We start from the raw sequence: 14,194 nt of genomic DNA, 5'->3' as shown, positions 1-14,194 counted from the left end.
GTGTTACAACTTCTCAAAGTATTTTTTTTGCATTGTGATTTATTTAAATTAATGACAGGCCACTCTTGCTACCAGAAACAAATATAAACATGTGGAACAGACACGCAAGCATAACCAGTCATGTCTAGCATGAGAGACGGTAAACAAAATCAAAAATTCTCATTATCTACAGTGTAACTCTTGGCATTTCCCAGGGTTACGTTGAGGCAGCAGGTGCCTCTGCGACGGGTGTGAGACTTTGCTCGATCTTCAATTTCCTCTTCATGAGTTTCTTCTTCTTCCTCTCCTCCTTCTCGATCTCGTCCACCATCTCCTGGAACCGTGTGCTGCGGGGGTCTATGGCGAAGCCAAAACGCTCCCGGGCCTCGGCTAGTAGACGCGCACGCTTCTCCTTGTCCTCCCGAGCCTTCATCTTGGTCTCCCGTTTCTCCTTTCGCCAGTCTGCTACCATCTTGGGCATCTTAGCCATGTTAGCTGCTATCAGTTTCTCTCTGGAATACAGGATGGACAGATTGTGTTGACACTATATTATAATCTGCTGGAAGCCGAAACTACATTATAGAAAACTGTGCCACATACAACACGGATAGTAATGCACTGACAATGACGCACCTCTGACAGATAATGTCTGTTCCGGCTAGCTAACGTTAGCACAATTTCCTAGACTTGATCATTAACTTACTTTGCGAGGCGTTTTGCTGCGAGTTCCTTCTCTCTGGCCCCAATGTTCTCCAGCATCACTTCGAGCGAAGGATTCCACTCCCTTTCCTCTGCAATGAGCTCTTCTAGTTTGGCAGGAGAAGGCCACAGCTTCTCCGGGTCGATCCCCGACGCAGAACCGTACCTACCGTACAATTTACGGTCATACTTCAACGTCTTCTGCCATTCTGGCGTTTTCTGTCCTTCTTTGTCTGGGATGTAGGGATCTTTTAGATTTAGTTTCAATGGTTTAGGATTATAATTTGCAATCTGGTGTAAGATCCCACACGGAAAACTGTCATATAAAACAGATTTTGAGGGTAAAATACCCCTAAATGACCAACAGAAAATTGCCGTCCTCCTGCCTAGCAAGGAGGTCGCCATTTTTGCTTGCAAACTGCAGGACCTTCGTGACGTATGATAGGCGGCTGCAACGGTGCCTGTCCAAAAACAAAATGTATTATAATTCTCGTCTTTCACATTCCTACACACAGATTTCGATCAGCATTATCAGATCTGGAAAACACCTGTGCGTTGTTTAAGAAGTAGCCTACTCTTTCAGTTATAGTTTTAATTAACTTAGCTAAACGAGTTGCGTTATGGATTATGCTTGTTAAGTGGTCTAATAAAGAAATATCATTACGGTATCTCTAGCAGTCAGGCCACTTTCGACTGTGAATCTAACAAAGTTTCAAAATACTCTGCCTTTGATATTTTCTTTTAAACAAAAAGCCCTGGATTGGGAAAATGGTCTTTCAAGATCAGGTGACTTGAAACCACCTCCTTTAAGGGCAGGTGGGCTTCGTTCCCGAACGAGCCCATGGTGAGAAGCAGGGACTCCAACGCCTTCTTTGAACACTTTGGAATACGATATAGGGAATTCATCAGAAAACACACTTTGAAAGAAAGGTCCTTTGTTTTAACTTCGCCCTCTCCTCCCCTTCCCCTTTCAAACAGCCCCCCTCCCACCAACCACTCTTTTATTTTTGATTTCTTTTCAAGAAGGAGAGTTAGAACAAATGGGGTTGCTCTTGAGTGCAGCATTTACAGGGACAGATGTCACTGCTTTTGTGCGCGGTGAGCGGGCAGAGCCCTCCATCGTCATTAAAGATGTAGGGCTCCCAGGGCAGGGGGGAGGAGAGGATGGAGGGGGTTGGGGCCGGGGGGGGGGGCAGTGGGGGGGGGGGCAGTGGGGGGCTGGCATGACAGAGGCTTAATTTGGCTTAGGAACGATTCGGTGCCAAGCGTAAGGCTTTAGGGATCAAATCAACGTCAGTCACTGGCAAATAAGCTTGTTAGGAGTTAGGAGATAAGCCATGGCAATGGCAAGCTGGAAATATTCTATTTCTGAGCAAGAGGAGGGTGTGAGATGGTAACAATTGGAACAGAATTCCGTCGGACATGTAAAGCGGGTGTACCGATGAAGACTGCTAATGACAGAGGTCACTATCCCCTTTTCGGGGAGGTGGGGTGGAGGTCAGGTGTGGTAGGATGGAGGTGGGCAGGGCGGGGATTGGTAGGGTGGAGGTCAGGTGTGGTAGGATGGAGGTGGGCAGGGCGGGGATTGGTAGGGTGGAGGTCAGGTGTGGTAGGATGGAGGTGGGCAGGGCGGGGATTGGTAGGGTGGAGGTCAGGTGTGGTAGGATGGAGGTGGGCAGGGCGGGGATTGGTAGGGTGGAGGTCAGGTGTGGTAGGATGGAGGTGGGCAGGGCGGGGATTGGTAGGGTGGAGGTCAGGTGTGGTAGGATGGAGGTGGGCAGGGCGGGGATTGGTAGGGTGGAGGTCAGGTGTGGTAGGATGGAGGTGGGCAGGGCGGGGATTGGTAGGGTGGAGGTCAGGTGTGGTAGGATGGAGGTGGGCAGGGCGGGGATTGGTAGGGTGGAGGTCAGGTGTGGTAGGATGGAGGTGGGCAGGGCGGGGATTGGTAGGGTGGAGGTCAGGTGTGGTAGGATGGAGGTGGGCAGGGCGGGGATTGGTAGGGTGGAGGTCAGGTGTGGTAGGATGGAGGTGGGCAGGGCGGGGATTGGTAGGGTGGAGGTCAGGTGTGGTAGGATGGAGGTGGGCAGGGCGGGGATTGGTAGGGTGGAGGTCAGGTGTGGTAGGATGGAGGTGGGCAGGGCGGGGATTGGTAGGGTGGAGGTCAGGTGTGGTAGGATGGAGGTGGGCAGGGCGGGGATTGGTAGGGTGGAGGTCAGGTGTGGTAGGATGGAGGTGGGCAGGGCGGGGATTGGTAGGGTGGAGGTCAGGTGTGGTAGGATGGAGGTGGGCAGGGCGGGGATTGGTAGGGTGGAGGTCAGGTGTGGTAGGATGGAGGTGGGCAGGGCGGGGATTGGTAGGGTGGAGGTCAGGTGTGGTAGGATGGAGGTGGGCAGGGCGGGGATTGGTAGGGTGGAGGTCAGGTGTGGTAGGATGGAGGTGGGCAGGGCGGGGATTGGTAGGGTGGAGGTCAGGTGTGGTAGGATGGAGGTGGGCAGGGCGGGGATTGGTAGGGTGGAGGTCAGGTGTGGTAGGATGGAGGTGGGCAGGGCGGGGATTGGTAGGGTGGAGGTCAGGTGTGGTAGGATGGAGGTGGGCAGGGCGGGGATTGGTAGGGTGGAGGTCAGGAAGAGGTTGGGTGGAGAACAAGGGGAGGAAGGGTGGAGGTAGATTGGGTGGAGGGAGGGAGGTAGAGAGGAGGTCAGGGTGATGGAGGGTGGCATTAGGATGGACGCCAGGGAGGGGTTATGTGGAAGCGAGATGGAGATCAGGGGGAGGTAGGGTGGAGGTCAGGGTTTGTGGGATGAGAGAGAAGCGACATGTCACTCCTGCAGACAATGTGAAAGTCTGGATGACGACTGGTCTTGGCACCAAACATGGCATCCAATGGAGGACGGTGATGACTGCATTTGGATGAGATTCCGTCATTGGCCCAATCCAAGACATTTACCCCCATAGACGCCATCCATATGGCCTTCATAGAGATTAAATATGAACACGTCAGCGCACCACAAACACATGTAAAATTCATGTTCAAATTGGAGAGATATTCATTGTACTCAGTTGCACTGTGACCCTAGCTCCGCACTTGTTAATCCTGTTATCACGGTCCATGGATTCACCAGTGCAGCCTCGTCATTGAGCCTGCACTGCAGTCAGAAACACAAACAAGACGTGATCATATGTGGGTCAAATCACTTGTCTTGAACAATGGAAAGTGCTTCCTCAAAATCTGGCGAAAAAAGAAGCAGATTGTCAGCATCTTTTGTCAATAGGAAAGAACACTTTGGACCAATGCCAAATAAAAAGGCATTAACTGTAAACATATATGGCAGTGTGACAGTTAGCAACGACCCAGTGGGCCTCACAGGCGAACAGAAAGCTGATTTGATGTGATAGGTACAGTATGTAGTACGAGCATGATCTGATCAGAAGAGATCAGTCAACGTTGGCACGGTAGAGAGAAGAAGAACAGTCCGGAGTCTGTCACCGGAGCAGAAACTTGTGACCGGGACCTTCCCAGCCTTTTCGCATGCATCTCCGCGATCCCCTCCGTGCCCTCCGCACACATACACACACCCACGCAAAGGCCTCGCCATCCACTTACACAAACACACGCACGCACGATTGCACGATCGCACGATCGCATGCAGGCTAATGTTAAACTTGGACATAGCCCAATAGAGAACTGCCTGCGTAAGCGGTCTTATAACGGGAGGGGGCGAGGGTGGGGGGGCCGGGGGTGGGGGGTCGACGTGAGTGTTCAGCAGGGAGCAGCAGAGTATTTTACAGTAATGGATGTGCCACATGGAGATCGGGTTAGTGATGTGTTTGGAGCGCAACGGTAGACGCAGGCTTTGTGCCCCGCTCTTCTGAGTGTTACGGAAAAAAAGGCAGGGATGGTTGTGGCTTTTGAAAAGATTTATCCACCTGGACCCGGGAGGGGTATGTCTGTGTCTGTGTGTGTGTGTGTACGTGTGTGTGTGTGTGTGTGTGTCTGTGTGTGTGTGTGTATGTGTGTGTGTCTGTGTGTGTGTGTGTGTGTATGTGTGTGTGTGTGTATGTGTGTGTGTCTGTGTGTGTGTGTGTGTGTGTATGTGTGTGTGTGTACGTTTGTGTGTGTGTGTACGTGTGTGTGTGTGTACGTGTGTGGGTGTACCTGTGTGTGTGTGTGTACGTGTGTGTGTGTGTGTGTTTGTACGTGTGTGTGTGTGTGTGTACGTGTGTGTGTGTGTGTACGTGTGTGTGTGTAGCCCAGAGGGAGCTATTATTTCTGCTCACTTTGCAGCAAAGAGAGCTGTTAAATGGGAGTTAGGGACTCCCCGGGCATCGCCAGTGCATCCTGTGTGTTGCCACATAATAGCAGAAATGTTTTAACCAAATTAACTTACATCAACGAACCCAGCTTACCATGTAAACACCTGCAGAGGAACACACATGCCCCGCATAAGCATCTATATGGTGCACTTCAGACTTGGCACCAATTCCCTTTGCTCGTGCCACTCCACCATCCCTGAAGTGGTTGGCCTAGCCAAGACAACAAGATAGATGCTCACTGTTTACCGGCAACCGGTGATAAATGCATAGCTAGCACACATACTCCTCTCTCGTCAAAGATGTGGTGGGAGTCAGTGTAGAGGATTTGTTGTGTGGACTGTCCAGAACACAATGCGAAAAACAATTTGTGAAGGAACACTGCTGAAATGGGACTGGGGTTGGACTAATCCAGCTTAGTAACAAAGCTGCTTGTTTGGTTCTGGAGGAAGCTCCATGGCATGGCAGGGAGTCCCGGGGCCAGCCCCTAGTCCTGGGGCCCCGGGTCGTAACGAGATGATGAATGGCAGTGATGGAGGCTGTCTACTCACTGGTGGCTGCTAATTTGAGGGGAGATTTATCAAACGCTGGGGCGTGTCTTCATAACAGGGTGTTCGGGTCCTGGGAAGATGAATAGGGGTAATTACTGGCCCTATCGGTTCCCAGACAACCTCCACACCCCCTTCTCACCCCTCCTCCCAAAGTTTTCCTGTGGTCTGTGTGGGTCATGTTTCTCCGGTTACGCGGTGGCTGGAGTCTACTGTGTGAGTGACAGCTCTTAGGAGTGACCTCATCGTCACACTTCCACACCGCAGGGTTTCAACGGCCGAACACCTTGTATCCTCTGTTGTTGATCATGTGTTTGGCTGGTCCAAGCTGCTGCACGCCAAATCGCAGACCTTTCTTCTTTTGCTGAGCTAGAATTCCTTGATTAAAAGAAATGGGCATATGCTGTGGTAGAATTCCGCTAGCTCCCATGAAGTTAAACAGTCAAACATCCGTTATACGGACCCGATGAATTACTGACAGTGAAGCATCTTGGGGTAGTAAGAATATTTTGCTCCATATCCCTTTAAAATGGTGGTAGGAAAAACACCTTTGTACTTCAGTCTCACAAAGACCTTCCTGGCAACTTGCAGCAGTTTCTCACTGCAGTAAAAAAAAAAAAGACCAACTACTTCTGGAGAAACCGTAAGCCGAACGATCAAAGAGTTTTACATGGAATATAGATTTGACCTCATGTGTCCTGCTTTTTCTACATTGACGGTCCCTTGGAGAGTGAAAATGGAAACACTTACAGACTTGTTCCATGAGCTTGTCCTTATTGTGTTACCTGATCCGACACGTCCCACAGAACGCACGGATCCGGAATCGTTTCGCAGAAGCGTGGCAAAACCCTTTCGGTATCCGTGGCGATCCGAGGACGCCGAGTCACGCAACGGCTCTCTCTTTCACACACACACACACACGCGCACCAACCCCACAAACACGCACAGCACATAAACAGCACAAGCCAACCCCCCTCCCCCCCTGCCCATCCTTCACACAAACACATTCCCCCTACACACACACACACACACACACACATGCGACTACAAGTGTGGGAGTGGGGGAATGGGGTTCAGATGGGAGAGCGGGGGTAGAGGAGGGAGTTGCAGTTGGCACCAGGCTGGCGCAGTTCGCGTCCCGGTGCTCCCCTGCCCAGACCGGCGCCATCTGTCATCAGCGCCAACATCTGCAACGCCAAGGTGCCCTTGTCACCCGGTGTCACGGCAGTGCGCCTGGTGTTTTCATTGGCGTCACCCCCGAACGGCAGCACCGAACCAGCACCGAACCGGCACCAGAAATGCGGCGGCGTGGTTCCAGTTGTGGTGATGTTAGTCCTCCCAGGCAGATGAGTCTGGCTAGCATGACACCCCATCATGATCCACTCACTGCCTGTCAGGCTGGCCTCAGTCTGCACTCTCTTTATGAGGCTTCTTGGCTGCAGCAACGTTTTTTCTCTTTTTTTCCCCCCAGTCTCTGGCCTGTCTCTGATTCTTCAGCAAAACAGATGGCCTCATCCTTTTCTTGTTTTTTATCTCTCTCTTTGCTCTCTCTCTCTCTCTCTCCCTCTGTCTCTCTCTCTCTCTCTCTGTCTTTGCTCTCTCTCTCTCTCTCTGTCTTTGCTCTCTCTCTCTGTCTCTCTGTCTCTCTCTCTCTCTCTCTCTCTCTGTGTCTTTGCTCTCTCTCTCTCTCTCTCTCTCTCTCTCTCTCTGTCTTTGCTCTCTCTCTCTCTGTCTCTCTCTCTCGCTCTCTCTCTCTCTCTGTTGGACTTCACATAACTACTGGTGCTGTGTGTGTTCATGGGGTGTCAGCTCCGAGGAAATTCATTACTGTCAATGCATTCATGAGAGAGATGATATTTTTCTAATCAGTGCACACCGTGCCAACTGTTCATGAAGGCTGGAATAAAGGACTTGAGGAACATTCAATTAGGCACAAATACAAATAAACAACGAAGTCACAGCATCTCTTACATACAGCTGTCGGGGACACGCAGAGATAGACGGTTGTCTTATGTTAACCATGTATCGCAGAGAGAAATCGAAGATATTAGAAGCTGTTTTCAGACAGAGGGATCCATAGTATGGAAGGGAAGGGGACAGCGACTGGGCCTTGAGCCCACATGAGATCTGGCCACATTCACAGGGCCATCCTCTACTGCATACGGGGCTGAGCTGGATTACAGCAACAAGATCAAAACAATATGCTCATTGTCCACCACGCACGCATATAATCTCACGGATTACCCTCCGATGAAATCGTCGACCGCCTCCGAGGGTGTCACGGGGGAGAGATAGGAGGATTTGACGGCGAGCTTGGCAGAGACCGCTCCTTTCCGTATCTCCCGATCGCCGAAAAACACCCGAGTCGTGCGCGTTCATTTATTTTCTTCTCTGTTCGTTATTAGCCGCGGCTGTGCCCTGCCACGTGAAGCCCGACTCAGCAGTATCTGGGCCGGGGTTCACCTCTCACAGCTGCGTCCGGAGCGATACGCGCGCACACGCACAACGCTATCAGGCCCCTCTCCACAGCCATCTGCTGGGAGCGTGGGCAGGACTCTGGCCAGCTGATTGAGGAGAAGAAGCCTGAGATGAAAGAGAGGGCAGGACTTGCCCTGCATGGGCAACCTGACGTGGCACACAAAGAATCTCACACACACGCACACACACACACACTAACACACACACAGCCTTCCCCCTTTAGAGAGAGAAATATATTCACAGGCACGTCCAGATAATGTGAACCGGTCTGGGCTCAGACCACCTTCCCCTTGGGTAGACTGAAAGGGCACACATGGTTGCCATGGGAACTGGGCATACTTTCTTCGATAGTTGGATTTTTGAAGGCTTTCCCCGTGGTGTGGCACGTTCATAACATCTTTAAGGACAGTTAGAACCGTGTTATAAACACACCAAATTGTGGTAAAACGGGGAGCTATGGCTAGCCTATTTGTGGTCTGGTTTAAGATGCTATTGCTGAATAAGCTTTTCATTGTGTGCCATTTGAGGGAGCAGTTTAGTTGCGGTTATCTTTTCTGTGGAGAAGTTGGTGAACATGAATGATCTCCCTTTTCTGCCCGTAACAGGTTTATAGCATAGACTACTTCATCTTCATGAAAACCCGAACAGTCCTTTTACAACAGTGAGTGCAATTGAAAGGAAAATGCTGTACAAAGAGTAACTAAATGAAGTCCCCAAACAAGTCTGCTGAGAGCGCAACATTCAAGACTAGCCAAGAAGTGCTGTGTTGGGTTTGTCTTTGAAAAGAGCACCTGCGAGGTAGGTTAAGTCTCCATCATACCAACACAAAAACAGACCTCACAACGCTTAAAGAATTGGCACTTACTCACCAACATCGTTTTTGAACAGAGGAAACGCCGAGTTACGGTACATCCCGTCCTCGGAAACTCCTTTCCATGTAGCCATTTGTCGCCTGGCCTGTTTACCTTCTTCTTTAAAACTCACCTCTGTCTTTACGGCCTCATTAGCGGCATCCCCGTGCCAGCAACGCGCAAACGCAGGTTCAAGTAATGAGCAGGCGCCAAGCTCTCAGTGAGGCTTGGCCCTGTCCTCCGTTGGGGAAAATGTGCTCAAATGTGCTTTCATTTTAAAGTCGCTGTTTTCCTAACTGGGCCTGTACCAAACGGACAATTTCCCAAGAAATATCAACATGTATTTTTTTTCTCTCGTAGCGTTTCATTTTGGTCAGAAAACATTGGATTTGAATATAGACTATGATGTGAGTCGACTTGCATTTAATTGGTCTTATGTGCTCAAAGCACATTTCAAATCAGTGGGAGGAAGTCTAGAGAACAGTACGGAACATAAATCAATGGTCCCAGCAGTTTCCAGTGTTTGGCGCCTGAAGGCCTCATGCAGTTTAGGTCTGCTTTTACAGCTGATTTATAGGAAAGACTCCACCAGTGAAGGGAAAGAAGCCATGCGCTAGACCAAGAGCTCATTCAAGGACAATCCAGATAAGGCGTGCATGACTGGCAGCCCGACACAGGCTGGGTCACTCACGCAAACTCCCTCTGTCCCTCTCTTCTCAGGGTGTCTGTAGAGGCGTACAGAAAATAAATGTCATATTCCGCCAGAATACCTAGAACATTTGTCGGTGTGTTCTCTGTATGTGTGTGTGTGTGTGTGTTTGTCCGTGTGTCGGTGTGTGTTTATGCAAGTGTGTGCTTGCGTATTTGTGCATGATAGCCTGCTTGCAGAAATTGGGGTACCTGATGAGAATTCCGATTATTTTACAGCTTTCTCTCTGCTTTCTCTCCACATCTCAGCCAGGTACACAGCCAGTTGGGGGGAGGGGGGAGGGGGGGGCAAGTCTCGTCCGGTGATTGGAAGAGAGGAGAACTGGAGACAGAGTTGGATAAAGCCAGATTGGGGGTATATGAGGGTAGTAGAGAGAGAGAGAAAGAGAGAGAGAGAGAGAGAGCGAGGGAGAGAGAGAGGGGGGGGAGTCAGAGGAAGGAGGAGGGGGTAAAACTCAAAGCAGATGGTAATCCTGGCACGTGTCTTGTGCTAAAATCAGTCCGGAGCTGTTTTCCACATGTATCAAAAAAGCCAGCAGTACGCATTGAGCCAGATGAACCTCAGGTTTAACCCTTTGTGGGACCAAACCCTCCCCTCATTTCTCCTCCATCGTGAAGGGGTGCTGCCTCTGTGTCGAAGGAGGTACCGATCAACCCCCAACCCAAATCCCTCCGCTCTCTCACACCCAGGGCTTGTAAGTAACACAGATGACTCATTCAAGTTCGAAACAGGAGGATTGGCTCATGGGTTGCAGTCATCTTAAGGGGAACATGCTACACAACAGCAGAGCATCAATAGACTAGGGGACGCCTAGTTATGCACAGCACCCAACATTTCTCTGCGATTGAACAATTTGTGACAAGCCATGTTCAAAACAGAGGCACTGCCTGAACATATCGCGTTTGATGATTGATCTGTAAATTTGAACACCACAACGTAAAATATTTACAATCATTAAATATTATATTATATATCATTTGACTTGGATTGGGCTGTCAAATGTAATTTCCCAAAGACACCAGTAGGGAGCACCAGAGCGGTTCCTCCCTCAGACTGTTGTGTGTTTATCTGTGGCACAAGACCCAGCCTTATCTGGCTTGTTGCAAGATGGGGTCGGGGAACAGGCACCTGTCGAAGGTTATGGTCGTCCATGAGTTTTCAACCTCAAACAAACCTTTACAAACTGAAAATAGACATTTTCCTTCCTTCCACTCCTGTGTGTGTGTGTGTGTGTGTGTGTGTGTGTGTGTGTGTGTGTGTGTGTGTGTGTGTGTGTGTGTGTGTGTGTGTGTGTGATTTTTCGTGAAGTGAACCAACCACAAATTGTTTCCAGGTTTTCACACATAGTAACTTAGTGTTTGGGGGCTATCTGGAACAGAAACAATCACAAACAAACCTGTATCATATGTCTCCGCACATTAATGGATCTAAGTTGAAAAGGCAGGAAAATAAATCACAATATTTTTCCCCCTTCGGTTATTTTTGATTGCAAGTTTATTTTTGAATCATTGCGGGTGTGCTTAAAGCATCCCTTTTTAGGTATTTTAATGTTTTTGGAAATCATAGATTTCATTGAGGCCTCCACGACTATGTTTTCTCTTGTAGGATTGCCCCTGCAGTCCTTTCTGTGACACATAATTAATGGTGATCTGAATATAATTACATGAGCTTTTAATACTGTATAGATATGATGACAGAATGATGGACTCAATGGAATAATGTGTCTGTGTGTGTGTGTGTGTGTGCTTAAAAGTGTGGTTGTCATAAGACTGGAATATAGTAAATGGAAACATTACCGTTTTAGCCCTCCAACTGAGAGACAGGCGGGAAATAAGAGACGAAGAAGGTCGAGTATAGTTGCATTTCTGCCCGCATGATCGTTTGGGGTTTCTTGTGAGTGTTGGTGCTCAAAGGAGGCTGGCAACTTGATGTGACACGCACACACGCACACACACACACACACACACAACACACACACACAACACACACACACAAACACACAGAAACACACAAACACACACATACATACAAACACACACACAACACACACACACAAACACACACAAACACACACACACACACACACAACACACACACACAGATTCCAACAATGGTGTGCTTTATGAGGTGCAATCCGATGCCATGGTAACCCCCTCGGCCTGGACAAGACGGGTAGAGTGTTGTGCCAAAAAAATGCCATGGTAACTTTTTTTTTTCTTTCTTATACCAAGTTGCCCAGAAACCTTTTGAAACGTAATAAGTGAAACCAGTGGACAGACAAATTACGAGGGGAGTGTGTGAGGGAAACAGAGTAAGAGGGTAAACTTGGTATTTGAGTGTATCCTGTCCCAAGGCATACATTTAGTCTTGAGTGGAAAAAGGCCTGTGATTAGTGATCAGTACCGAGTAGGCCAGGGAAGGAGGCAGGAAGGGAGGCAAGCAGAGGCAGGGAGGGAGGCAAGGAGGGGGGGCGGGAAGGGAGGCAGCGAGGGAGAGAGGCAGGGATAGAGGGCCAGCCTAGTGAGAACATGGAGGCAGACTGTCTTACAACATACAACACTTTGATATCACAACAACGATGTAACTGCGCATGTCCACAGTAGCAGACAGATCCTGCACACGCTAGGGGCTACACGTTACCTACTGTAACAGAGCAGATATAGTCAGCTGACAAGCATAACAAAAAGGGAGAGTGTAGAGGAAATGTTCAGCCAGAATTCCATTCAAATTTGGAATGGTTCCCTCTTCTACGTTCAGCAAGCTCTTGACCCTGTGTGCGTTAATGCACTGAAGTGGATCTGTAGAGCTCATTTAACACGACAGTATCAGGCCTCGCAGTCTGTAGAGGAACGACGGTGTGGAGAGAAATGAGCAGAACCTTCCGGACCAGTAAACATAATGATGGGTGGAGATAAGGGTGTGTATGGGCTGAGAGGCTGCATGGGCACTTTACGCTCTGCCACCTTGGTGCATGGGCAGCTGAGGGGTGGTGTTGTGAGCGGAGGGAGGGAGGGAGGGAGGGAGGGAGGGAGGGAGGGAGGGAGGGAGGGAGGGAGGGAGGGAGGGAGGGAGGGAGGGAGGGAGGGAGGGAGGGAGGGAGGGAGGGAGGGAGGGAGGGAGGGAGGGAGGGAGGGAGGGAGGGAGGGAGGGAGGGAGAAAATAAGGGATTTCTCCTCCCATTTCCATATTACCTCAGGTCATCTAGGCACTGCGCCCGTTCCCTGTGCTTGTAGGCCCCGCTGTGTCCTGCCGAGATTAAAGACAGCCCTGTGTGTGTGTGTGTGTGTGAGTGTGTGTGTGTGTGTGTCTGTGTGTGTCTGTGTCTGTGTGTGTGTTTGTGTGAGTGTGAGAGAAAGGGAAAGAGAGGCGGGGGGAGGTCACACAATAGGGTCTCGTCTAACGCTTTTTAATTCCCTTAAACTGGGGGATCCATGCCAAGCGCAGCCTCTGTAATAACTATCACGGTATAACTGGCTCTATAATTACATCTCATCCTACACCTCGGGTCCCCCATTTACCTACTCTCTCTCTTTCTCTCTCTCTCTCTGTCCATCTGTATGTCTCCACATGTATATTTACATCTCTCAGTCTCTTTGCCTGTTCTCTCTCTTTCCATTGTCCTCAAGACTCTTTTTCCTTCACCTCTCTTTTCCTCGGCCTTCTTCCTTCCTCACTCTCTCCTTCGCTAGCTCTCTTCCCTGTAACTGTCATCTGCTCACACGCATGTGCTCGTATGTAACTCGCACAGATGAATGAAGCACTTAAGCAGAGTCATGTGGGAATACATGTCCTTTGAATAGTACTCTCCTTCACAGTCTGTCATTGACTACGAATGAACCTCTCCATAAGTACTGGTGTCTCTATCAGCAGAATGAAACTCTATTGTAGCGCAGACAGACAGATACGAAGGCACCCACACAGGAGTGAGGATTTACAAACACATAATGGTGCTCTTTTGCAGTAATATGCAGAAAAGTGCAACAAAGCATAAACCTAATTTTAGTCTAAGTCATCTCTTTGTTATTTTCCATAATCGGCCTGACTAAATTCCCTTCAGAATAATGATGTCCTCATGGTGAATGACTAACTGTTTACACCACAGAGGAAAATGGCTTTCTCTTGTTTTTATTATGCTCATCAACAACAGACCTCCATCCAGTCCGAACCGATCTGCAGGCGTTCTGGAGGAGAGAAAGCGAGGAAGTGAGGAGGAGAGGAGGAGGGAAAGAGAGGAGGAAAGAGTGGAGGAGAGGGAGAGAGGAGGAGGATAAAAAGAGAGGAAGCGAGGAGGAGAGAGAGAGAGGAGGAGAGGAAGAGAGAAGGCGGGGGAAAGATGAAGCAGCCAGTAGGCAGCAGCGGAAGGAAGAAAGACTGGAACCCCGACAGTATAGATCCCAATCAACACACTCATATGTAGGCTACGTTGAAACACCACAGCTTTATTTACAAGCGCCCACTTGTATTCAATCACCACTGATTCCATTTAGACCCCAAAAGCAGCATCAGATGTAATTGTTATACCTGTTAAATGCAATGCAATTTCAGACATGTGGTACAGACACGAGAGTTTGGCCATTGGCCCTTTGAGGAACACAGTCTATTGACCATACAAAGACAAT

At 49.5% G+C, this 14,194-nt stretch overlaps 1 protein-coding gene and 1 long non-coding RNA gene across 2 annotated transcripts; one reads left to right on the top strand and one right to left on the bottom strand.

The window, feature by feature from the left end:
• Positions 1-19: 19 nt before the first annotated feature.
• gadd45gip1 (growth arrest and DNA-damage-inducible, gamma interacting protein 1) lies at positions 20-1,109 on the bottom strand. The gene is made up of 2 exons (XM_084678100.1): positions 683-1,109; positions 20-491 (listed from the first exon to the last, which is right to left on the bottom strand). Exons 1-2 carry the CDS (start codon positions 1,081-1,083, stop codon positions 197-199), a joined length of 696 nt encoding a protein of 231 aa, XP_084534226.1. The 5' UTR covers positions 1,084-1,109; the 3' UTR covers positions 20-196.
• Positions 1,110-8,366: 7,257 nt separating this feature from the next.
• On the top strand, positions 8,367-13,806 carry LOC146253932 (uncharacterized). The gene is made up of 3 exons (XR_014731805.1): positions 8,367-8,456; positions 8,621-8,813; positions 13,723-13,806. It is a non-coding gene; the product is annotated as an uncharacterized LOC146253932 (long non-coding RNA).
• Positions 13,807-14,194: the final 388 nt, after the last annotated feature.

Source organism: Hypomesus nipponensis, chromosome 17, assembly GCF_054491055.1.
Source record: "Hypomesus nipponensis isolate SF chromosome 17, ASM5449105v1, whole genome shotgun sequence".
NCBI lineage: Eukaryota > Metazoa > Chordata > Actinopteri > Osmeriformes > Osmeridae > Hypomesus > Hypomesus nipponensis.
This window is presented reverse-complemented; position numbering and strand designations above follow the sequence as displayed.